This window comes from Muntiacus reevesi, chromosome 2, assembly GCF_963930625.1.
Source record: "Muntiacus reevesi chromosome 2, mMunRee1.1, whole genome shotgun sequence".
In the NCBI taxonomy this organism is placed as follows: domain Eukaryota; kingdom Metazoa; phylum Chordata; class Mammalia; order Artiodactyla; family Cervidae; genus Muntiacus; species Muntiacus reevesi.
The window spans coordinates 248,943,048-248,969,821 of NC_089250.1; the positions used below are offsets into that span (position 1 = coordinate 248,943,048).

At 38.8% G+C, this 26,774-nt stretch overlaps 1 protein-coding gene across 1 annotated transcript; it reads left to right on the plus strand.

Moving 5' to 3' along the window:
• Positions 1-1,298: 1,298 nt before the first annotated feature.
• CYB5B (cytochrome b5 type B) lies at positions 1,299-26,423 on the plus strand. The gene is made up of 5 exons (XM_065925654.1): positions 1,299-1,600; positions 10,086-10,214; positions 10,745-10,774; positions 19,794-19,822; positions 22,764-26,423. Exons 1-5 carry the CDS (start codon positions 1,310-1,312, stop codon positions 22,852-22,854), a joined length of 570 nt encoding a protein of 189 aa, XP_065781726.1. The 5' UTR covers positions 1,299-1,309; the 3' UTR covers positions 22,855-26,423.
• The last annotated feature ends 351 nt before the right edge of the window (positions 26,424-26,774 follow it).

A 26,774-nucleotide genomic window follows, 5' to 3' on the forward strand; every position in this document is an offset into this window, starting at 1 on the left:
GTGAGTAGGCATCAGAAGGAAGAGGGTATCATAAGTGGGTGGACCTGATATGACCACAGATGTGGGCTTAATACCAGTAGGTTTAGGAGTCAGTGACTGGTGCACAAGGCTTGTAAAAGGGAATGGTTGGGGAGGATTATGGAGAGTAACGACATGACTGAAGTGACTTAGCATGCATGGAGAATATGGGAGAGTAACATGATGACAATAACATCTCACCATGACCAGTTTGTCAGTTGTAATGGCAGTTAAGAATGCGTAGCTCACAATATTGCATATTAACCAAACTTATAATTCCAAAATGCTGGGACCTCTAACCAGCCACAGTTGAGGCGAAATTCTATTTTAGAACACGTAGAAACAGTGTAGTTGTCCTGGTCACTTAAGAATTCACTTAAAAACAGATCCCTTCCCCCACCCCGCCCTAAGCCTTATTTAGAGATAATTGACATACAAGAAAATCAGATTCTCAGTAGTGGCACAAATTTGGGACTCTCCATATCGTACCCTCAAATACTGTCTCAAGGTGCCGTTCACCGCCTGTCATTTATACACTGATTACTAGGCACCAAGCGCTCTGCAGGTACATTCTCTCAATCGGCCAGATTTCTCTATAAAGTAGAGATAATTATGCCCGTTTTACTGGTGAAGAGGAAATTGAGCCTTAAAGAGACTAGATTCGCCAGGTCACAGGCCGGAGAGTTGCAAAGTAAAAATGTACATCTGGGGCTGGAACAGAAGCTGCGCTGGAGTCGGGGTGGTGGTGGGGGCGGAACAAGTTGCTCTTGACTCAAGACGGATCCTCTACAAGGGGAAGGAAAACGGGGAAAAGGTGACTTTGCCCCGTCTTCCAGAATTCTGCAGGTCTATAAGCTGATTCCCTGGTGGATCAGACGGTAAAGAATCCGCCCGCAATGAGAGAGACCTGGGTTCCATCCCCGGGTTAGTAAGATTCCCTGGAGGAGGCGGCATGGCAACCCACTCCACTGTTCTCGCCTGGAGAATCCCCATGGACAGATGAGCCCGGCGGGCTATGGCCCATGGGGTCGCAAAGAGTCGGACACGACTGAGCGACTAAGCGCAGCACATAAGCCGAGTGAAGAGGAAACCTCTTTCTCAGACGGACGTGTCTCTTAGGCGCCTTTCCAAAATCACGGTATCTGATTGGTGAGATTGGAGGGGCTGGGTGAGCCTGATTGGTTAGTTGGACCTCGAACGAGGCCTACGCCCCTGGGGTCTGGCGAGGAGTGTGTGGGATTTTAAATAGAATTCCTCGTTTCATTGGTGAAAAGAAAACGAACCAGAAGCTATGCGTGATTGGCTGTTGACAGGTTTGCCCCGGTTACGGAAGCCGGTGAGGACGGAGCGGGCGGTCGACTTCCAGGAAGTTGGTAGTGGAAACCGGAATAGCGGTGGAAAAGAGGTTATCTCAGGCTCAATGGCGACTGAGGTAGCAAGCGGCAGCGATGAAAAAGAGCAAGGAGTCGAGACTTCCGTCACCTATTACCGACTGGAGGAGGTGGCGAAGCGCAACTCCCCGAAGGACATATGGCTGGTGATCCACGGGCGAGTCTACGATGTCAGCCGCTTTCTTAACGAGGTAGGGCCCAGGAGGTGGAGGCGCTGAGGGGCTACGGGCCCAGAAACGCTGGTAGGCTGTGTGTGGGAGGGAAGTGAGGCCTAGCTGAGGACCAAGAGGCGTGCCAAAAGGGACCGCGACCCTTCGAGACCGAGTTTGGGGGGGCTGCGGGGGGAACCTTAGGTCTGCGTGCATTTCTTCCGGCACTAAGTTCTGGTACCTTTGATAATATGCTTCTGTCACATGTTGAGCATTTTCTGTTTGCTTGGCTAAACTTTTGAGTCACCGGTATCACCATTTTACAGAAAGAAAACCCGAGCCTCAGAGTTTCTCACCTAACTGCTTAGAGGCATTCGAACCTAGGTCTGAAAGCGGCGGATCCCCACACATTTTTTTAACTGTGCCTTCTGAAGCAGTATTCTTGCCTGGAAAATCCCATGGACTGAGGATCCTGGTAGGCTACAGTCCATGGGGTCGCAAAGAGTCGGACACGACTGAGCGACTTCACTTCACTTCACTTCTGAAGTAAGACCAGTGTTTGGTTTTAATTTTCTTGAGAAGAAGCTGAGATGCCTTCTCCCTTCCTACCATCATGCTGCCTTTCTTTTTCCTATTTTGAGCAGACCTTGAGCCCAGAGGTTATGAGTTGATTTTTTTTTTTTTTTAGCTCTGACTCAGACTCTGTTACCTCTTTTGTAAATCAAGCATGTGTATTACGTTTTACAAGTTCTCCTTGAGACTGGTGCAAGTGATTTTTGTTTTAAAGAAATATACTTTTAATGTGTTTAACTCTACTGAGGTGTAATTTACATACAATAAATCATGCATGTTTAAAATGTACAGTTTTATGAGTTTTGACAAATGTATTCACCCATGTAATCACAACTCCAGTTGAGAAAGAACATTTTCATTACAGTAAAAATTTCCCTCGTGCTTTTTTGTAGTCATTCCTCTCACTCCCAGTCCCTGAAGGTTTGGGATTTTTTTTTTTTAATGTAAATGCGTTTGGTGGTTTATTTTTGATCTGTATATTTTTATTTTGAGCAGTAGATTATTAATCTAACAGTTAATTTCTTGGGCATATTTGTATAATATAAACCTACTAACACTGAGAAAAAGTTTTATTTCTCTTAGTTCTCTTTATGAAGCAAATATACTAGTAAAAATTTTTTTCTTTCTATTAATTTGGGGCCTAGGGCACAAAGCTCTACATCCTGATTCATAAATCTCTAAAAAAAATTTTTAAACTTAAAGTCCCCCCCCCAAACAACATTGATTTTAATAAATCTTTCTAGTGCCAAGAAGTTAACGTCTTAGCATTTAGTAACTTCTTGTATTTGGGGGGTTTATGACAGTTAAATGCTTTTAAAAGTGCTTTCCCATTACTTCAGCCTCAAAGTAACTAATTGAGAGTGAGTTGGATAGTACTGATCCTTATTTTAGCAGGGGTATAAGAAACAGGTTCAGAAAGATTTTGGTCAGGCAACTGATTAGTGGCAGGGTGTGTTAGATAAATTCCTTGGTTTCTCTTGTCTACATAGCAGTACTTTGGAATTCTAGTCTTAGCTGTATTATGGTGTATGCCTCATAAGTTTCCAGTGTGGCTTGTAGCAGAGTAAAGCATAGTTCAAAATGGGTAAGGCAGGATGGGTTCTTTTGTGGTTTCGTTCTACCCCCCTCCCCCAGTTTCTTGTTGATTAATTCAGAATAGATAATGAACTTGGAAGGAACACTCAGTGCACATAGTGGAATTAGTTTAATCTTGAACAGTTACTAGCTCGGTTCACCACATGCTGATGGAGCCAGAGACATCATAGGTGTGCCAGCATGGCCTTTCAAGCTTGACTTGCAGATCTTTACCTGCAGTTCGCCATTCTCACTTATCCTGTTCCAGAGTCTCTGTCCCTCTGTTCTTGTTCATTCCAAGTCAAGTGATAAGGAGAAAAGTGAAGCAGAGGACTATGGACATGTATGGAGTGACAGCATGAAGATGAAGGGTTGAAATTTTAGATATGGTGGCCAGAAATGGCTTTATTAAGATGACTAAAGTAAAGGCCAGAGAGAAGTTAAGAGAGCTGGCCTTGTGGACATCAGCAGGAAGAGCTTGTTCAAAGCAAGTTCAAAGGCCTTGAGGTGCAAGTATGTCCAGTGTGTTTGAGGAACAGTGAGGGAGGTTATGGTGGCGGGAGAGTAGTAGATGAGGTCAGCGTGATCAAGGTGAGGAGCAGGTCATGTACAGTTTTGCTGGTTTTAGAAAGGATTTTGGCTTTTGTTCTGAGATGGGTAAGCATAGTGGAGCAGAGGACCAGTAATATGTGACTTACTGGTTTACTATTCAAGCATTACTGACTGCCCTGTTGAGAGGAGACTGAAGGAACCCTCGAATCCAGTTAGGAGGCTGTGACGGTAACTCGGGCTAGAGATAGTGGCTTAGTGGTGGTGGTAGTGGGGGTAGTGAGAAGTGTCAGATTTTGGATGTGCTGTGATGGGAGAGCCAATAAATTTAATGATGCCTTGAATTTGAGAGTCAAGGGTGACCGAGGTTTTTGCCTTGCAGGTCTGGAGGAATTGGGTTGTTGTTAGATCAGATCAGGAAGAAACATCAATTTTCATCCTTTTCTTTCCAATCTGAATTCACTTTGGGGCTCCTCCTTAGAAAGAGTTTCCTCATTTGAATATCTAGCATTTATAGATTGCTTTCTTTTTTGATTAATGAATATGGTTAGAGTGTTACTCTAGGCTTTGAATGTGATAATTTAGGATTGATAATATAATTGAATTATCTAATAGATTAATTTCATAGGTTTCAGTCAGTGGTATTGATTTAATTTATTGAAATCACAAATGAAAAACCAAAACATTGCAATCATACACATCATATTTCTGTTACTTAGTGGTTTTGAAAAAAATGACGTAGAAATGGTTACAATATCTTATGCCATTGACTACAAAATATTGAAGTGCATCTATCTTAGCAAGGGTAAATATGATTTTGTGAACTTCGTTTCAGTTTATATTCTTACTACTGTATCACAAGTGGGAAAAGTTGGGAAACCATTGTCTTATGTATAATTAACCATTTCTGACAGCAGTAACCTAAAATAACCTGTTATGCTGTTTTAAAGCTTTCTATGTACTTTTTTAGTGGCTGTTGGGATGAGTGGGTATACTGCTTTAGGATCTGCTTCACAGATGGGATAACATTTTATTCATTCAGTAAACATTTGTTGAATGCTGACTCTTCTCAAGTGCTGTGGTACTAGGTACTGGTAGTATAAAAATAGACATAGATCTGCCCTCTTGAAGCTACCCTTCTAAGGGAGACAAAGCAAAAACAGCCAGGCAAGGAGTTGAGAAAGTAAAATAGCCATGGTGGGGAAATCTGCTTTAATAAGAGTGATCTGGGAAAGCTTCTGTGAAGATGACTTTTCGTTGATGAGAGGGAATTAGCTTTGGGAAGATGAAAGAAAAGAGCATTCCTACGGCATTTGCAGAGTCAAGCAAGAGTTTGGCATGTTGGTGGGACTGAAAACAGCTGTGGCTTTAGTGTATCCAGTAAAGGTCAAGAATGTCCAGAGAACTTGGCAGGAGCCAGGACAGGCAAGGCTGGGTAGGTGGTATGGATTTGTGAACCATACCATAAGTAAATGGAAAACCACTGATGTGTTTTAAGATGGGGGTGACATTGAAGGAATTTATTTCAAATATATTATTTTTGCTGAGGTTTTGAGAATAAATTGAAGGGAAAAACAATACAGAAGGGAAGAAAGGAACTCTTTAAATCCCAAGAATTTGAATCCTCCATCTTCCATGGAGTGTTGCAGTCTACAGGGTTGCAGAGTCAGACATGACTGAGCGACTGAACTGACTGATAAACAGAAATAGAACCATAGTATTCTTTAATCAAGTTATAGTGTCTATTAATTGATTCAGTGTAATAGTAATAGTATGTGTTAGGTGCTTATTATCCTAACAGCTTGCTTTTTTTAATCCACTTAATAGCCCATTTTAGAGATGAGAAAACTGAGGAGCAGAGAAATAACTTTCATGAAGTCATAATGCTAAGTGCTACAAGCACTCTGACCAGATAGCCTGTGCCCATGACATTAGGATTTGCCTCTGTTTTTTGTTTTTTTCGTAGCTATAGAATATGGAATTAGGTCTGTTTTACAGCCACCTTCTTCCACATCTTAGACGTAATTTGGAAGGGTGGGAATGTGATAGAGGGAAGTTAGAACTAGCACCTTTTTTCTGGAACCCAGGTAAGTTTTTAATTTTTTGAGTAGGTCATATAGGTATACTGTGCAAAGCCTTCTTCCCATCTGCCCACTATCACCACCTCCTAAAATTAACTACTACTGTTTGTGAATCTTTCCAGAGTTTTGTTTTGTGCCTGCAAGCAAAAGTGAATGTAGTTCCTCTCATTCTCCCCCCCCACCCCCCACCCAGAAGGTAACTGATAACATGCCTTGCCTTTTTCACATAACTGTATATCTCAGGAGTCTTTCCATATCCACATCTGGAACACTTCCTTATTATTCATAGAAATTGTTGAATTGATTCTGATTTATTCAAGCAGTCTTCTATTTATAAGCATTTGGGTTGTTAGTAATATTTTTCTGTGTAGATTTTTCCCCCACCTAAGTCAACTCTATTGAGATCTAATGCCCATACAACAGAATGTAGAGATTTTATATGTGGAATTCCATGAGCTTTGACAAAGGTCTCACCTTGTATAGTCCCCATCACCATCACTGTTTCGAACATCTCTACCATCTGTGTTCTTGGGCAACCAGTGATTGATTTCTCACGTTGCAAAACAATATGCTTTGTTCTGTGTCTGACATCTTTTACTTAATGTATCTGTGAGATTCATCTATATTTTTTCTGTGTGTCAGCAGCATGTTCCTGTTCAGTGCTTCTTCACTGTAACTATACTAAAATTTAGCTGTTCACCTGTTGATTGACACTGACTTGTTTCCTCTTTTTTTTTTTGCTATTATGAATAAAGCTGTTGTGAACTTTTCATATACAAATCTGTGTGTAGACACATTTTCATTCCTCTTGGGGAAATACCTACAAGTGAGAGTGCTGGGTTTTTTTTTTTCTAACTGTACCACATGGCTTGTGGGATCTTATTTCCCCAACCAGGGATCCCTTGGCAGTAAAAGCTCTGAGTCCTAACCACTGGATGCCAGGGAATTCCCATAGGTCATATTTTTTTGTTTTCTTTTGTTTTTGTTTTACATTTGAAGCAATTGGCAGACTTTTTCCCCAGAGTGGCCCCATCATTTTATAGTCACACCAGCAATGTGTCAGTCTTCCAGTTTCTCTACATCCTCACTGACACATGATGTATTGTGAGTACTTTCACTTTTAACCATTCTGATAGATGTGTGCCGGTATATAATAATGGTTCTAACTTGCTTTTCCCTGATGACTAACGATTTTGAGCATCTTCAAGGGCTGATTGGCCTTGTGTGTGTCTTGTAAAGTGTATGTTCAGTCTTGCTCATTTTTAATTGTATTGTTTTCTTATTACTGACTTGAAGGCAGTCTTTATATATTCTGGATGCAAGTCCTTTCAGAAATATGTATTGTGAATATTTTCTCACAGTCTGTATTTTGCCTTTTCATTTTCTTAGGTGTCTTTTGAAGGGAATTTTGGTGAGATGTATATATATATACATGTACATGTATATATATATACACACACATTTGGTATATAAAACATTCTAATGACTAGATGTGGGCTGTGGAGTTAAAGAGTCTTGTTCAGTTTCCTACTTTACTGTAACTTTAGGAAAATGTGCTCTGTGAAGACCTTTTCCCATCTGTTCAATAGAGATTATAGTACCTACTCCACAGAGTTGTTGAGACAGTTAACTTAGGTAATTTATACAAAGACTTATCATGGTACCTGATATAAAGAGCTCAGTAAGTATTAGTGGCTGTTTTTATTAATAATTAAAAATTATGTTGTTTCCTATAGCATCTTTTGAGTGCATAGTAACTAGCACATGCCCTGAAGATGTAAAGGTGAATTAGATGCTTTGGACTTGCCGGGAAGATGAGATCTGTGCACAAGCAGTTGTTGTGCATGGTAGAGTAGTCTTGCCTTAGGAAAGACAGAATGTGGGCTCTGCTTGGTGCCACCCTAGGGTACCCCCTGAAAGCTTCAGAGTTTGACTAAGCACAATTCTTACTGTCTTTCTCCAAGGCTGGTCAAAGGGAAGTGTAATTCCGTCATTATCTAGCTTGTGGAATTAACAAATCTATAGAAAGTATGCTTTCTTTCCTCAAACAGGTCCATGTGGCTAGTCCTAGGGAAAGCTAGAAATAACATGAGGCAAAATTTAACCTCCAGCACTGTCCAGGTGAGCCGCCCTGATCGACACTTTGACTTTGGTGTATGTGTTTGTGTGGCTTACGTGCCAGAGAGGGAGAGAGGGCAGGTGGGAGTGGAGGAGGGCATTGTGAGCGCCCTCTAGACCTCACTGTGTTCCAGGTTCTGTGCTATATTCAAGAATATAGCCAGGAGTAAGACAGCCATGGTTCCTATTCTTAGGGAGCTTATAGTCTAGTGGAGGAAGAAGACATTAAATAAACAAGTGCAGTTGTGATAAACACCATGAAGATGCCTAAGGAATTTGTGAGAATCTGAAGCAGTAGGACCTAACATGGTGGGGAATAAGGGCATATCATCTGATGGGGATGAGTTATGTTTGGATCTGCAGACCTGATATTTAGACCCTGAGCAGTTGGAACTGCCAAAGTTATACTCTTTCTGGCAGCCATCAAGTTAACCTCTCCTAGGTGACACCCCTGCCTTACTAGGTTCTATCTAATCCAAACGCAAATACCTATGGACCTGCACCATTTCCTGCTGTTCACCACCCAGGTCTCTTATCTTTCTTTGAGTTGTCAGACTATTTTTTAGGAAGTAGTTTTTAATCCTCTCCAAAACTTTAACCTCCATATCTTATTTTGATGATTAGTATTCTGCTAATCCTGTTTGGCTAGCCTGGCCTAATTTTGCAGCTTCCGGAATCTTAATGTTTCTAGATTTCATTTTCCAAGTCAGGTGGTCTTTAGCATATCCTATTGTTACATTTTTATTACATCACCATGGAATTTCCATTCACAGAGAATTTGTGTAATTTTTTTCCCAACAAGATTTTTATTCTGTAACTGTCATTCTTCACATTCTCTTTTCTGTCCATCTGTTCCTTATTCGTTCCATAGAATTAGCAATCTAGAAATATTATTTTATGTTGGCAATTTGTCCTCTTTCTCTTCTGTATTAAAATATGAATTTTCTGTCCTCCTTTCAGTAAATACTTAGTACATGAACTTAATGAAAAGCTGAAAGACTTCCCCTGCTCCCTGCCACATGCTTCGTGAATTTACTAAAACCCTTCACAGAAGAACATCACCAAGTTTCCTTTTATCTGTATAAAGTATTTCACTTGATTATTGCTGGACTGAAATAGAAATGAATCCATCACAGGCATTGTTTCATCAATTGAAAGTTTATGATCTTGACTCCCATATAGTTTATTTGAAATATTTGTAATGCTATTTAATTGCTTATGCAATAAAAGCTAAGACAAGATCCATTAGTCTTAAAACATAAAGGCTGTCAAATTCAGAAGAATCTTTTTTGCAGATTCATATGAGATTTAAAAACAAAGCAGAAAAAAGTGGGAAATGTGTACCACCTTATGTTAGGTCTGCTTAATAAAAGCAGGGAGAAATTTATGATTGTGTGATAGATTTGAATAGCACCCATAACCAATCTAGTTCACTAACCTCCAGACTCTTTTGGTCTTACTTGTTTTATTTTGCTATGATTCAGACAAAAGTAAATTTTTGGGTTACGTTAATTATAAGTATGTAAACCAAGCTTTGTATGTGTGTGTGGTAAAGTACACATAAAATTTGCCATTGTAACCATTTTTAACTGTACCATTAGGTGACATTAATTGCACTCACAGTTTGTACAACCAACACTGCTATCCATTCCTAAAGCTTTTTCATTACCCCAAACAAACTTCATCACCGTTAGGCAGTGACTCATCTCCTGAACCTGTGGGCCTGGAGCCCGTGCTCCTCAGTAATCCGGGCTCAGCAGTTGTGGCGCGTGCGCTTAGTTGCCCGCAGCATGTGGAACCATCCCAGACTAGGAATAGAGTAATCGTCTTTCCTTGGCTTTTTTGACTTTGATATTTTTGGAGATCACAGGCAGATCATTTTGTAGACTGTCTCTCAGTTTACGGTTTTCCCAGGTTTCCCCATAATTGAACCCACAGTGTGCATGTTTGGCCAGAAGACACAGGAATTATGTAGTGTTCTCCCGTTTGCTCCTGTCACAGGATATACATGCTGCTTCATCCCATTGCTGCCGTTTCAGGGAGAAAAGGGAAAAGAGGAGAGCAGCGGGGAGGAGCTTATATCAGTTAGCTTTTCAGAGAGCCCTTACTTTAATAATATCTGTTTCTTGTAGCATCCTGGCGGAGAAGAGGTTCTGATGGAACAAGCTGGAGGAGATGCAACTGAGAGCTTTGAAGATGTAGGCCACTCCTCTGACGCCAGAGAAATGCTCAAGCAGTACTACATTGGTGATGTTCACCCGGTAAGAACCAGCTGAGCTAGGAGTGCCTGTAGAGAGGAACCTATCTAACAGCCACAGGTCGTGATGAGGAATGAATGACTAAAATGGAGATTCATTCAGCCCAGCCATCAGGCTAAATTTTCTCCAAAGTCATCCAGCCTTACTGTGCTAAGCTGAAGCTTCTTATTTGTAAATCAGCACATAGAGTATCTCTGAAAAGGAACTGATTTTGGAAGTGGGTTTTTAGTTGATTTATTTCTTGGTAATGAGGTTAATATCATGATCTAAAATAGTGCTTTGATTGTTCTTGCAAATTCTTTGCTAAAAGTGGTAGCTGTGGACCATGCCATTCTGTCAAGGGACTGTGATGTGCTCAGAGTCAGGGATGCAGGGGTGAGGTAGGAGGTAGTGGGCAGGACCCTTCTATAGACGCTGACATCTCCTAGGGATTGCTACCAGAAGGTAGTCTCATGTCCCAAAGTTAGAAATAAGCACGTAATGAGTTTGTTTGGATGTGTCTTAAAATATTATTTATTTTCCTCTTTAAACAGAATGACCTTAAACCTGGAGGTGGGAGCAAGGTAAGAAGTCCTCTATTTATCTTGTGTGTTTCAAGTGTTTATATTTCTATTTATCAAATGGAATTGCTGGGTTTTGTTTTTTTTTAAGTATTTTAACAAGAAATGTTTCTCTCCAAGCAAAAATCCCATTTTTCAGGAATTTGCGTCCAGTACCATCTCAGAAAAAAGTAGCAGAGTCTTGAACAATAGGAACATTTTGTTCAGGCCTCTGTTCATTTTTTTTTTTTTTAATTGAAACTCTAAAGCTATGACCCGTGTTCTTACATTCAATAGTATAGGTGATAATAATTGCTTCTGTGTTGAAAAAAGAATTGGAAAGTTGATTTATTCTTGCAAGTCTTAGAACAAGTTGTAGACTGGAATAATTGAGTAATCGACTGGAACAGACCTTTCTGTCCCCATTACCCTGTTGTCTGGACTCAAATAGGTCTACACACCCTTCCCATTCACTTGGTGATATCACAAAAGTAAAAGATTAAATATTTGAAAACTTTAATGTGTACTGCATAATGTACCAGGAAGAAAATTTGAATGCCTTTTTGTTTCCCACAAGCTGGATGCCTCACTTCCCTTATTCCCTCATTTTTTTTCTATTTTCCTCGACTCTTCTACCCTCTTAATTTAAAGACGCAGCAGTTAGTTTTCACCAGAACTTCATGGAAGCGATGCTCCTTCCCCTTTTCCTCCTTCTAGCTTCCCTTTCCGCATTGAGCTGGAATTACTGAACCTGTGTGACAGCAAAGTTGGCCAAGACACACGGATTCTTTAACTGAAGAGGTTGCTTGACAGATTCTGCCACCTGTTTCCCCACCATCCAGAGTGTTTGTGTAAATTAACTCTTCCATCTTGTTGCGCTCTGCTACTCTGAACTGTTGAATTGTTTATGAAGGGGATGTGAAGTGGTTCCTTAAATGCTTTGCGAGCACTGGTAGTTGTTTGTCCTCTCCTCCTAACATGTGTACTATCCATTCTTGAATCTTCACTTGTGTAATTAAGGTAAAGTTTGAACTAAGCATAGTTTGTTTGGCATATTGAAAATGTCCAGAAACCATTGCTCTCAGAGGTCAACATCTGATTTGAGGGATATGCCTGTTTGTACAGGAGATGTACCTTAATTCAGGAACCATAACTCACTTGTTCACAAGCACCCTGAGAGCACTTTTTATATTAAAACAAATAAAATCTGTTGGGGGGGGCGGGTTCCAGTGTCCAGAAGTCTTACAAATTGCTTCTTGTTGCCATTTTTCTTCCTTGGTGGTATAGTACGTAGTTGGGACCATTCTTAGGAATGGAGAGCAGTGTTTTTACAGTTCTGTTCCTTGTACCGCCTGTATTGGAATCTCTTGGCATGTTTTCCGAAGTGCATATTCCCTGGGCTTCCATTACTACTACTGATTAATGCTCTCTGGAGGTGGGAGTTTGCATTTACGTAACCCAGGTAGCCAAGTGCCGGACATTTGGCTGAATGACATGCCCATCTTCTCATGTGAAAACTTTTAGGGAGCTTTTAATTCTCTTCTGTGGAAAGCACTGTCTCCCTTCTGTAGACCAAAGAAGTAACTAGAGATGTCTCAGATAAATTAAAACTGTTGAGCCTTGAACTTTTTATAAGAAATAAAGAAACCCTTTCAGCTGGTGAGATTTGATGAAATTTGTTAAGAGTTTAGAAGTCTCCAAATGTAGTTTGGCCCCAGCCCGGCTTAAATTAAACAGTGATTAAGGGCAGTGTTTTCAAGGCTCTGTTTTCCTCATGTCTGCTGTACTCAAAGGACAGTCTCCTTTAAATAGAGAGTCTGATTTTTGAGTGTTTCCAGTCACACTGCTGTACTTCAGGCAGACCAGCCAAGGGAAACCTTTGGGAAAATTTTCAAGACCACCTACATGGGTTGTCATAGAGCTTATATAGTCCAGTCTGATTTTAGTTCCAGGAAGAAATTCTTGCACCTTCAGATTTATTTCTTACATGGGTTTTAAATAAGCCTTTCTGCATCTAGGCTGCAGGTATCTCTTTTCTTAATTTTTTTTACATTTACCATGAAGAAGTAAATGTCAAGTTCATTTCATTACTATTCTTTCGGTTAAGGTTTCAGAACCTCTGTAAAGAATTGTTTTTTGTTTTTTTTTTTTTTACAATGCCTCATTTAGAGGTTTCTTCTGCCTTATGGATAGAGTTTTCATTTCCCTTCTTCCTTTATTTCTCTGCTTCTCTCTTCCCTCCACAACTCCATGTCTCTTCCCCGTCTGAAACTACCTCTGCACCCCTGCAAAAAAAAAAAGACAACCTTTTTTTAAAGCACCTAAAACATGCTATTCCAGAGTGCAAACCAGGAACTTTTCCCCAGTTTTTTAGAAACTGCTTTTCATACTACTTTTGCCTTGACACGGATGGTCACCTTTGTTTCCTTGTAATACCTGAGGTTCAAGATCCTGAAGTGTTTGTTAAAATACCAAAGCTGAAAAGCTTAGAGACTACGGATGTTTTTCTTACCTGCTTCAGTTGAAGATAACTAGAGTTAAAAACATTTTTATCTCTTAAATCTCTTCTCAGCTGAATTAGTCCCCGTGTCTCGAGAGCTATCAGTCTTCTGTTCACATTTGAGTTAACGTTTTTCTGATCTGCTTTTGAGTTATGGAAACTCACCTTAGAAACTGTTTTCTGTGCCCATTTGCCTGTCTACTTGCTGCAAGTAACCAAGATACATTTGTGGTCAGTGACGTCTCTTGATTATACATTTAATTCTTGGTTAGAATCTTTATCAGTCATGAGTCTACTTTCAGTTCAGGAGATAAGGTCACATACAGATGCAGCCTGACCAAAAAACGGGGTACTGTTTCATTCATTTATTCAGGTATTTTCTAGGTTACAGTTCCCAACTGCTTCACTAGTCAAGTCTCATTGCAGTGAATAGACCCAGTAACTTGACCATTTTTCCATTTAAGTTTTTTGAATGGGAAGTTTGTGGTGTACATGGCAAAAAATTCAAATAGTACAAAAAAGTATACTCTAAAAATGACTCCCTTCGCCAGCTCTGTCTCCCAGGTCCCCTTCTCCTGAGGTAGCCAGCTGCCATTTTCTCGTTTACTCTTCTGAAGAGATTCTATGCATACGTAAATGTAAATGGACGGGTGGAAGGCAGATGGATTGACCAACTACCCCATCCTTTAAAAATCTTGCACATACTGTTCTGACCCTTGCTTCTTTCTACTAAAGCATTTTACCTTAGTGACTGTTTCCTATCAATTTATAAGCATCTTTTTAAGCAACTAAGGTTGTCTCTATCAAAGCTTAGCATGTTTCTTAAATTTCATTTTTCAACTTAAGAAATTTAACTTTTGAAATCTAGTCAGTTCCATCTATGTTAGAAGCAATTTGTAAATTGCATTTAAAGGCAGGTACATTTTTCTCTCCCAGATGTCTCTACAGACTTTTGTTATACAGAGTTTTCTATTATAGGTACATCCAGGAACATGCATAATGTTCCATTTACCTTCTCTTTTCTGAGAGGGAAACTAAAAAGAACACGTACTTTATAGTTTTGTTATGTAGTTGGTTGCAGCATACTAAAAATTTCCTTTTAAGAATTGTTAATTATTCCTATCATACCTACAACCCAATTTATTAATATTTGAAATGGATCTGCCTTTGGATGCGTAGTGCTCGCTGTTTACCACAGAATTCTGTGTGGTGGTTTCATTGCTGACTTGTACTCTGTAACATCATCTTTTGAAATAAAGCAGACCATAATGCCAAGGTCACTCTTGAAAGACAAAATACCCTTCTTGAGAAACCTCAAGGGTTAGTGTGTCTCCTTGTAATGCTTTATTTAGGAATGACGGGTAGTTTTGCAAAACAAGATGTCAGAAAGACAAGGGTAACATCTTTTTCAAATCAGCCCTCCAGTGTGGAGATAAGTAGAATAGTCTCTGAGTGTGTTAATTTTTTCCTTCTGTGTTATCTTCTATATCTTGTCACAGTGAGTTCTTGAGAAAGTCGTGTAGAAGTTTGTCTCAGCAGGTGTTTTCCATGTTTGCATTTGCCCTTATGTACAGGGAACTATTTTTTGTATGACTGGGCTGACCAGGCATTTATGCTTTACAAGACAGTAGTTGTTAAATCTGTATTCTCATCTAGAAAGAAATCTTAGTACATTGGAGCTTCATGAGAAGGCTGTCCTCAAGATCCACACCACATGGCCATGAATATATTGACATCATGTACTTTCAAAGCTCAGATTTCCTGGATTGCACGATGAGCCTCACATTAGAATTCATGTAGTGATAGTTAATGTTACCGACAGTCTTTTGTTTTCTGAGGGGAGAATCCTTTGCAGTAGTTTGAAGCACAAAGTTCCCAAGTTGTTTTTCATGTTTCTGGCCACATACAAACCAAACTATTCTAAATAAAAAGCTACAAAAACTACCAGGCCACCCAGATACTCATTAAATTTGTTGAAGGCGTCCTGTGGCTTAAAAAATCCACTTCTTCCAATTTTAAATACTTGGAATCCTCTAGGAATGGCAAATATTCAATTTAGGAATTAACATATAAGCTTCTTATATACCTTATGTTTCCCTTTTATTTAAATCTCTGAAAGTCTAAATATAAGCTATTTAGGCTTGAAAGTATATGTATAATGCCCTGTATATATATTTGAATGCCTCATAACCATAATTTTGACTCATTGCTTCCTATGTTTATATTCTGATGACAAAATACACCATTCCTTAAGAATGTGTTCTGTTTTTTTCCCTAAACAGGGTTCATGGTGAAATCACCCCCCACTGATCCATAAATCCTTTCCCATATGTTTGCCAGTTATGAGATTTCTTTATCATTCTTTTAACCACATGAAAGCAAATCAGAAGAGCATCTGGAAAGGGCATCTTTATGTTCTACTGTGAGATAGAAGCATCTCTTTGTGGTGCTCCTTCAGTGTTCCTGGACGTGGGAGCATGATGTCAACATCTCTCTCATCTTTAGAAGTCTGCTGTTATAGGTTTTGCTACTACAATGCCCTTGGGTCGGAGAAATGTGTTAATTGAGTATGACTTTAGAATTCAGGTCCATCTGATCTGAACTTTTCAATTAACAAGTGAGGAAACTGATTTAGCATGGAGCCTGAAGATACCAGATGTAATTTCAGTTACAATCAGCATTAACAAAAAGGTTACTCAAAAATTATGAAGTATTTCCTTTGTTTAGTATTTATATGTTTATGCATATATTTATTTACGTATTTCATGAGGGAATTAAAGCCTTAGTGAATCTTGAACTTGAGGAACCACCTTGTTTAAGCAGTTAATTTCTGTTAATTTTGAATTAAAGTTAAAGTAGACTTCGAGATGGTTGTTTGGAAGTGTATTCCCAACTTGTTGAAGGAGAAAGAAACATGGATGTTAGTTACTTGGGAAAGCTTTTGGTAGAAGAACTCTGGATTTGAACTGCTCTTTTGTAACTAAAATCATAGGGTATTGTAGTTACTACTGTCTGTGCCAAAGATGGAGACCAGTGCCTTCTCCTGACCAATCTTGCATGTAAATTAACGTGTGGGCAAGAACATAAGCAGCCAAGATATGCCTGAACACCCACAGGGGTAAATTAAAGTCAATCATAAACTGTAGGAATTTTACCTAAGCATCTGTTAGACTCAGCACAGAGCTCTGGAGTGGAAATGAGAACTATGCATGGTGAGAACAGAAAGGTAGACTCGAAGAAAGGTTTTGTGTTAATAGAACTTTTTTCTTTTTAATTTTGTTAAGTTAAAAATAACTTTTTTGGCTTCTTTCCTAAGTTGGCTGAGGAACTTTTGGCTACCAAGAGCAGTGCCTTAAACAACTCTTTCATTTATAGTTGATTAAAAGCAGAGTAACTGTGCTTTGGCATTTATTTGGCTGTCAGTATTCTAAAGAGGATATGCTGCTTTCTCTTCTCTTTCCTCCAGTGTTAGGGTGGTTCTTTTTGCCTTCAGGGAAAGCTTGATCTTAAAACGGGTTGAGGTACTTGGTTAAAAGGAGGAATGAGCGGTAGGAAGGAAAGATGCAAACCATATGTATTTAAATTTTTAAAAATTGTTTGTTAGGAACTATTACCATTTCAGTATATTATGGTCTTGGTATGTCTCCTCTCTTTCCCCCCTCTTTCTTCTCTGGGTTGCTTACTGCATTGTCTGAGGTTCACTCGAGTTAGCACACACCCAGTGCTTGTGGTTGTAAAAGAGGCTAAAAACTTCTAGAGAATTCCTTTATATGAACTAATGGCTTTTAATATTTTTATAGGTTAAGCAAAGTGGTACATTTATTATTCATTATGCCCTCATGTAAGCCTTTCAGATTACCTTCTTTTAAAAAAAAAAAAAAAAAGCTAATTCTACATTTTTTGTCTTATAAATCATTGGTATATGCCGGGGTCCAGCCCCAGCAGGATCCAGGGGAACCCTCAGGATGAACGGCGTCGGCGAATGAGAGAGAGAGAGAGACAGAGCTCGGGGCTGAGTCTGGAGTTTATCTTTGCACGGCTCCTTTATACCCTTAACAACATCTCTGGGGGAAGTGCACATTGCTTACACACAGGTCATCTCAAAACATTACAGCAACTTGACCTTCAACAGAAACTGGATGTCACCCACATACTTTTTCGTTTACAAGAGTCTTTCTTATCATTTGGCCTTCAGGCCTGCTAACATTTTATGGCTTGCACCTGGTGTGACTTAAGCAACTTCAGTAGCCGACCCTGTTTTTCTTATAATGAATCTATTTTCTTTCTAATAAGCGTCATCTCTATGGGAACTAGATAGGATTACATTTTTACAGAACAGAAATGCGAAGGACTGCAGAAACAGCAGATATGGCACAAAACAGGCACTTAGTCTAAAAGTTAACCACCTGCAAGAAGTCGCCAGATAATCTCTATCTAAAGTATTTTCTATTAGGCACGTTTGTGGCTATCGTATTTGTGGAGCTTTTCTCACCTTACGAAGGGGCCTATGCTTAATAGTTTCTTTTGTTAGCGTACTGTACTTAGGATGTTTAGAACAATCATGAGCATTTTGTGCAGTGAGAGCACACATTTATCAAACAAGCCAGAATGCCAGCTAAAGGGCATTTCCTTCATCTTTGGCCCCTTCATAGGGTTCCAGCGTCCAGGAGATTTATTAATTAGGGTTTTAAGCTGGTCCTCATTCAGTGAAAGACGAGCAGGAGAGCTCTCGGCAGGCAACACAAGAATCTGCAACAGGGCAAACAAGAGCAACAGCAGAAAAAGGGGGGAGGATACAGGGTGGGGTAGAAGCCGAGGCCAACCTGGAGGGTCCCTTATCCTAGACGGCCTTGCCTGCCCGGTATTTTCTTCATGACCTCGTCATGGGCGGGACCCCCCATAACGGCTCCCGGCAGGTATATTTGTGGATAATGAAAGCATAAAAGACTGTGGACATTTTCTTCATAGAATTCAATCATTTTTTGGTTACTGTAGTGGAATATTTTGAAAGGCAGTGTTATAAATGAGATGCAGACACAACCGTCAGTTACCATTCCCACCTTTCAACTCTGCAAAACATTTGCTGTATTTCTCAAAGATTGACAGTAACATGTTTTAACTAGCCTGACTCATTCTACTCAAGGAGAAATGTCCCAGATTGTTATCATCAGGGTCTCAAAGAAATACAGTAGTAAAGTAATAAGATTTATCTAAAACTTCCTAGAGGTTTTACTTGGCTGTAGGTGAATTTCTTTCAGGTTTCAGGCATGGTCTCATTTGCATTACAATGTTCTGAATATAGGAAGCTAAAACTCACCTCACGGTCTGCTCTAAAGTATCTAGGCCAGTATGTGTGTAGGGTTGCTGGAGTTCTTGGAGGTTACTGAGACCTGTAATTATGTGTTCATACCCTGGCATACTGCTGACTGTTGCAGAGATGGTCTTTCGGGCAGCAGTAACCTGTGCTAATGGGTTACTGTCCTCTGGCGGTAAGTTAGCGTGCTTTTTTGTACTCTACAACTAATTAATGAAATCCATAAGTTCATTTGATGTTTACATAAATTGAATTTAAAATTTTGGTATCAGCTTTATTAAGATGTAATTCACATTTCATCCAGCTCACCTATTTGTACAGGTCAAGGGTTTTTAGTATATTTAGAGTTGTGCAACCATAGTCACAAATCAGTTTTTGAGCATTTTCCTCACTCTAAAAAGAAGCCCCATAACCTTCAGCAGTCATTTTCCGTGTCCCTCCAGATCCTCTTCTCCCTGCCCTAGGAAACCACTGATCTACTTTCTTGCCTCTTGGTTGCCTGTTCTGAACATTTCATGTAAATAGACTTATGTAATACATGGTCTTTTTTGTCTGGTTTTGTCAAGTAACATTTTCAGGGTTCATCAGTGTTGTCACTGATGTATCAGTACCTCTTGATTAGTTACTGCCACATTTAAAAAAAAAATTATTTTGGTATTTTCTTAACCCTAACCCCATTTTTCCTGTTTTCAGTATGAAATAAGCCCTAAGATCTCTAATCTTAATTATTATGATTTCAGAGAGTAAACCAGTTTGCTTTTCTAAGTCACAGAGCAGTCATCTGCATGCTTTTGAGCATTTCCCAATTGATCTCTCTGTTACAAGAGAGGAGTTTTTATTTTTTAAATAACGTTTTCAGGAAATGTGATTTTAACTACTGTCACTGGCAAGCCCAGCTAAACTAGGCATATCATCGTGACTTCAAGTGAGTTCATTAATTTATTGTAATATAGTTTGTATCAATGGCATTTTTTTTTTCAATAAATAAAAAGAGTTTACTTCATTTCTGTGTGCTTTCATAGTGATTCTTTACTAGAGAATGCCAGTATATTATCAGAAAAAGAATTGCCCATCTTCCTATACATATGGATACTTGCCAACATCAAATTACATGAAAGATGAAGTTGTTATTTAGTTTCATAGTTTACATGAATATTGATGAGAAGTTTTATATACTCTGTGTTAATCTTTTTTTGTTTTGTTTGTTTTTAAATATGCTTCTTCTTCAGGAACCTCCGAAAAGCAATACATGCAAAAGGTTGGTATCTCCTTAATAGACTTTCTTATGCTCCAAAATACTGTGTGGCAAAGAGGTTCCTTCCATAAGTATACATGTGTGACATAACTTAAGAGTATAGTTTGACAACTCATTCTCTTTTTTTTGGTCAAAATTATTGCAAATCAGTAGTCTCTTAGCTTTAGCAAAATCAATTTTTCCAGTTTTAGTAATCTTGAATAATCTAAAAAAAGTTCTTGCCTTGAGTAACTTTTAAATCTCGTTGTGACATAAATCAAAGTCATATGTAGTAAGAGGCAAGAGTGCATGGACAAGTATTACTCCTAAGTCAGACCCACAGTCTCTGCAGCTCAGTCCAGCTATGCAGTTTCCACTAAAAACTTATTCTCTTTTAATCCTCACAACACACCTATAATGTGGGTGCTGTTATTACATTTTACAAAAGAAAAAAATTGTGTATTGCAGTCATATTTAGGAGTTTGAATTTTCTCAAAGCTTTACCTTATATCCCTTGAAGTAATGTTGCTAATACAGTAGTAGTAGCCCTGAAAAGTATACATTTGGCATCCCTTAAATAGTGTCTCTTACTTGAGATAATTGTAGAATCCTTGGCTTATAAAAATTTATAGAGATTATATAAGCTGTTTCATCTTTTTGAGATCTCACTTAAGGCATTTCATAGAGAAAATATGTCTTCCCCCACCCCGCCCCTATAAAACTAACGTGTCTTTTTTGTTTGAGATGATAGTCAGAATATTTTTAAAAAGTGGAAATTAAAGGAAACTGTTAGTAAATTCAGCTGATTTATACTCAGCCCAAAGTCCCATAAAGAATTTGAAAATACAGGCCATAAACTTGCTGTAGACTTTTACAACACTTAAAATTGGTTAAGAATTATTCTGTGGAATACATAAAGAATTTTTACAAATCAGTTAAAAAATAACTTTGTAGAATATGAGAAAAAGATTTAAGCACCTTACAGAAGAGGAAGCACAAATACGAGCGTATTAAAAAAAAAAAGGTTTGATTTCATTTGTCATCAGAGAGATGCAAATTAAAATCATAGGGTATATTTCACACCTATCAGATTGGCCAAAATTAAAAATTCTAAAAATAAGAGGAGTTGTTTAGGAAGTGAATTACCAATATTCTTAGGCCCTGTTAGGATCTTGAGGAAATGTAAATGGGTACAGTCACTATGGAAAACAGTTTATGCATTATCAAGTAAATTTGATGATATAGTAACTTTTGATCCATCTATTACATTTCTAGGGATATATATATGTATACATACATTCAAGAAAAATGTGTATACATATATACCAGTGAATACATTACAGGAATGCTCATAGCAACATTATTCAAGATATTAAAATATTGGAAACAACCCAAATAACTATTCATTAGTAAGATGAATGAATTCATTCTGGGATATTCATACAGTGGGATACTACAAACCAATAAAAATAACAGTCACAGCTACAGGCAATAACCTGGATAAATCTGAATGGATAGAGTTCTGTCTTACGGGCAGGAGGTTGTTGTTGAACCTTTGTCTCCTTTGCTGAAGTGTAGGTGCATTTTCTCTGCTTCTCTTCTCCGTGGTCATAAAGTGACAAAGGATCATCTGAGGGCTGATGGTCCACCATTCTTAGTCTTTTGCACTGAAGGCTTTATCTTCTGTGGTTTGTCAAGGGTCCTGCTTTTGATCTCTTTTGCCTCTTGGGCTGCCCTGGAAGGTACCTGAAATCATTCCTCTTGTGCGGAGATTACTTTTATGTTTCCCTGTGCCATATAGCTGTTGTACATACTGACCAGCTTGCTTGTGTCTTTAAGCAAAGCTACCTGGCTGACATTCTAAACTTTTCCAGAACAGCTTTCTGCCATAATTTAATGTACAAAGTGCTTGGCGTGTTCAGGCAAAAAGAATCATTTTTATTATTGAACCACAGCTGGTTTTTGTGGACTTCAAAGACTTTTAGTACTAAGACTGCATATGTCTTAAGTGGAGGGGCAGCCAGGTCATTTGGATTAAAACTAGCAGTGTTAATAAGTTCTAATAGAGAAGAAGGATTTTCTTTTTCTTTTTTTTGACTGTCCCATGTGACTTGCACGATCTTAGTTCCCCAACCAGTGATTGAACCCAGGGCCACCGCAGTGAAAGTGAGTCGTCTTAACCCCTGGGCCACCAGGGAATTCTCTTTATTTTGAGGAGAATAATGACTGTCCTGAAACTGAGGAAAGTTTCTTTGTAGGACTTCTTAAGCCAGCCTTCTTGAACCATTTGCCTAATTTTATTAGCACTCAGTCTGTTCTGTGTGTGTTTGTGTGTGTGTCCTTATTAGTATCCAAACAAGGATAGGAATCAAGCTGCTTGACTAGCTTCCCTTTGTGATTTTGGGTGCAGAGCTTGTGTTTTCTATGTGTAAAATGAGAATAATAATAGTACTCATTTCATAGGATTGTTGTGAGGATTAAATTTTTAAAATAATTTGGGGCAGATATAATACCATCAGCAATTGTATTAGGTATCATTGGTTCTACATTGATAATTATATACATAAAATGGTGGCCTTTTCCTGTTTAAGGATGTTAATTGTTGAATATGTGAAAAGTCTTGAAGAAAAATTTAAACTATCTGTAATCCCATAAACCAAAAATAACCATTTATATCTTTGTGAAAACACATACTGAGGTGTGTGTGTGTATTATCTTTTTTTGGTATCATGCTATATGTTCCATTTTTAGTCCTTTTAAAATTATTGTTGAACTCTCACTTTAATTAAAATCTTTGTTGGTTTTTTTTTTTAATTTATTTCTCCAAATCAAAGAATTTTGACTATTAAATGTGAAAGTATTTAAATACTTCAGTATTAAAATATGAATGTTCATTTGAATGATAGGGAACGTTTGGTATGAAATGTTCACAATTTTATTGTTTTTTTCCCCCTTGAACATCTAGCTACTGGTCGTATTGGATCTTCCCCATCATGGGTGCTATTCTCTTAGGTTTTCTGTATCGTTACTACATGGCAGAGAGCAAGTCCTCCTGAGGAGACCTTGTTGAAGTCTGGAAAGCATTTCCACTTGGGAGCAAGAACTAAGACTTACTTGGAGCCTGCAGCGGTGCCCTCTTCTTGAGTCCTGCCATTTGTATTCTTAGCCCTTGGAACCCAGATGGTTAGCCAGACATCCACCTCAGCTCCACGGCCGTGTCCAAGTCATTTCTCAAGAGCCTTACTCTCAAAGCACCTGCTCATTTTTCTGTATCCTTGCCTTTGTTTCCTCTCTTTACTCTTTTTCATGAGCGCCTTTATGTTTCAGAACTGTCTTCTATGCTTACAGTCCACATGTCACTGTGGCATTCCTTTTGGTAAAATGGCCTGCTTTCCAGTGCTTCGAACGCACGTTAGACATATTTAACAGCGTGTCACCTTCTGGTTTTGAAGCATTTCTTTTTCCCTTTTTCTTTTAAGTAAATGTTCCTATTTTTTAAATTATGACTTAATTTTATTATTTATCATAAGAGGTTTTAATTCATGGCATCAGGTTGCACATCTGTGGCTTAAAACACAACTGCGGAATTACCCTTTTCCTTGTTTGTAATTGTTAAAACTGACCAAGTGTAGCAAGGAGCCCTTGCCACCCTCTAAGGCATCAGATGGTGGTGCTGGGCAGAACTCTGCTTCCCTTTTGTTCATTGGGAGTGGAGAGAAACAGGGAGAGGGAGAGATGAATTAGGATGGTAGAGTGAATTCATAGTAATCTTTCTTTTGAAAAATATTGAAAAACACAACTTTAAGGGCAAGAGTTCAGAAGAACCACTAAAACTTCATCCTTTTTTTTGATTTGGCACCAGTTCCTAACCATCTTTTTTCTTTTAAAGTTACCATCTTTTATTGGTAAAATGCAAGTAAGTATATCTTTAGGGCTTTACAGTTTTGTAAAGGATTTTGCTGTTTTTTTAATCAATTGGCAATTTTTTATTTACCATTTTATAGAAGTGAGAGACTCCAAATTGATCAAAGATACAGTATTTGATCTTCTGTTTGCCCCAATAAAGTAACTCCTATGGTAAAGGCAGCATTTGGAAGCAGGAGAGCGGGGCAAGAGTGTTTTCCACTTCATCTTATTTTACCTCCATGGCTCCAATTTGTGGTTTTGTTGTTTTTCCATTGAGAGGGGGGAAAAAAAGTGGTAGTTACTTTTTTTTTCCCTTGGATAACTGTTTCCGTGAGGAGTAGGTTATTATTCAGAATTATATTACTGTTTCTCCTCAGTTCTGGCATTTCTCTGGCGTATTTAACTGCTTTCTTCCTCTCTGTGGAAGCACCTGAGGAGACCGTCCACTGGCAGTTTTCTGCTGACAGCTGTGGTGATTCTTCCTCCGTATCCTTTGAGGATGACCAGTCTGCTCCGAGCCATTGTCACGTACAGCAGGGAACCGCGTGGTTCAGGAAGGACCGTGGTCACTGCTCAGCATCTCCTCCCCTCTTCCTGCTTGCCAGAGACTTGACAGGACAGGAAACTACCCAGCAAACCTGTGTCTGCCCATGCAGACTCCTTAAGAAAAAGTTCAGCCCAGGTCTTGTATCCTGTGATTTAGCCGTTGAGCAAACTCAGAATTCATAAAAATAACATTAACCTGGTAATTGTGCACTTGGTTATGACATTATGGAGTAATTTTAGGGGATTTCTGGCCAGCTTTTATATGTCAGGGATGTGGGTTAACTTTTAAATTTCTATCTTTAGAAGGTATTTTGTATGCATTATAAGATGCCACTTTAAGACAATTTACTGAAAGAAAAATCTTTGATGATTATGTAACAGAGGTGGTTGTGACTTGATTACTCCTCAATTTGAAGGCAAAGAAGGGTTGCCTTGAATAAGAATTGATACTTAATTGCTGTAATCATTTAAGTCACCTGATGAGATGGGCCCACACTGGGGTAGAAATGAAGAACAAAGGAGTATTGAGCTGGAAAAGGGAACATTCGAGCTAAGACTAAGCCAGAAGATAACTTGGATTAATTAAAAATGTGTTGGCAGTCCCCCAAATTGAATGGAAAACATCTGGCTTAGAAGAAATGTTAAAGAACAATATTCTTTTAAGTAAAATTTGTGTTTTTTGGTATTTTTTTAAGGTAAAGACCACTGCAAAAGGTATGTTTTTCTGTTTCATATTGGTTGTCGTTTCCTGTTTACATCTGGACTTGTTTTTATTCAGAGCCAGAGGAAAAGATTTTCAGACTTTGTCTCAGCCAGCCATGAAATCCATCCAACACCCAGGGCTCTCTTTTGATCTGCTAATGTGATGTCACTTTGTGTTATAAAAACCACTTTTGGGTCCACTTATTATTATTCTGCTGCCTACATAAACAGCCAGGTGAAAGGTAGAGCTTGTGTGAGAGCTTGCAGAGGTTTTTTTTTAAACAGTAATGTAATACAGTATATTAGCCAAATCTATCAAAAAGGACTTTTGTTTTAAGACATGGATGGGAATTCTCGAAACAGCCTCGACATTGATGGGTTGTGAAAAACCCCTCTGCAGAGCCAGTGGAGCCATTCCCTGTTGTCCGGAGCCTCCTGGGGTGTCTCTGGAGTGTTGGGTTGTTTATTCCAAGGAAGACTTAACCTCCGGCGCCCACCATACTGTCAGCATAGTGGCTGGAGATCACAGGAGAGGAGATGAGGGGCAATTAGTGCCCCCAAATAAGGATGTTAGTGCCGGGTCCCAAGATTTCCTGCCTCTGTCTCTCAGGAGTTGGTTTTGGTTTCCAAATGACTTACGTTTTGTAAAGACAGGAAAGTAGTGGGGACAGAGTTTACACTGTGTTTAGTTCTCATGTGACCACTTAAGCTGCAACAAAAATCCATTGGAACCTATAATTTGACCCCGTAAAGTTCTTTCAGCAGTTTTCGTAGATGCTCATGTTGTGAAATAAGAATACTGTTGTGTTTACACTCACTCAGTTCCCATGTGGAGCAATGAAAAATGCTTTTCAGGCCAGATGTATCATTACTTACAGAGTATCTCATGTTTAAAATCTCAAGTGATACCCATCTGACTAAATTCCATTTTAGAAACATAGAACAGTAATGTTGGTTACTTCCTTCCCCGGGAGAAATGGATTCAGATCCGCCTTGTGTCAACAGAGACTGTTGTTTTTTTTTCTTTCTTTCAACCATCTTGTTCTTTTGCCAAATATCATGAAAGTAATGAGGAGTTTAGTCCCATCTGGCGGTTGTGCTCTGCGAGAGCTGGGTTTGTAATTTGTTGGGGGTGATCTCAGAGGGGAGGTTCCAAGAAGCAGAGGTATTTTTCAGGTTACCTACGCCACACCTAGCTTCTCACTCATGAACTTGAGGGGCCAGTTTGCACCTGCACCTATATTCTCCATTTGCTGTTTAGGCAAAGCACGATGATTTCACTTTCTTTCTTTTGATTTTACCCTCCACTCTGAGCAAGTGATATTAACATTCCTTTTGTGTATTAAATAAATGGAGTTTGTTTACCTATTTTATTTCAGCATATTTTGAACAAAGATCTTTGTCTGCTGGAATGTGCACACAGTGAATGTTTGTTTAGAACTACACACAATAAAGATACTGTTTTCCTTTTCTTGCCCTGACTACAGTTATTTATTTATTTATTTTTTTAATTTCTTTTTTTAGTAGAAATTTTGGTTCTGTAGTTCTCAGGTGTTCTGGAAGAAAAGAATTGGGAAGCATAAAAGCCACCTGTATCTATGCTGATGCTGGGTTTAGTGTAACTGGAGAGAGTTCTGCAGTTCTTCAGGATTTTTCTGCTCTTGCTCTTTCCTTGATGTGTGTTGCTCATTTGATAATCACAAGAGGTACAAACCAAGACTTTTGCTGTATTAACAGATGTGATATGGCAACAAGGTAGACAGGTTTTTACTGAAACCATCTGATAAAGAGAAACCAGTTCAAGGTAATAATATTTGTTATC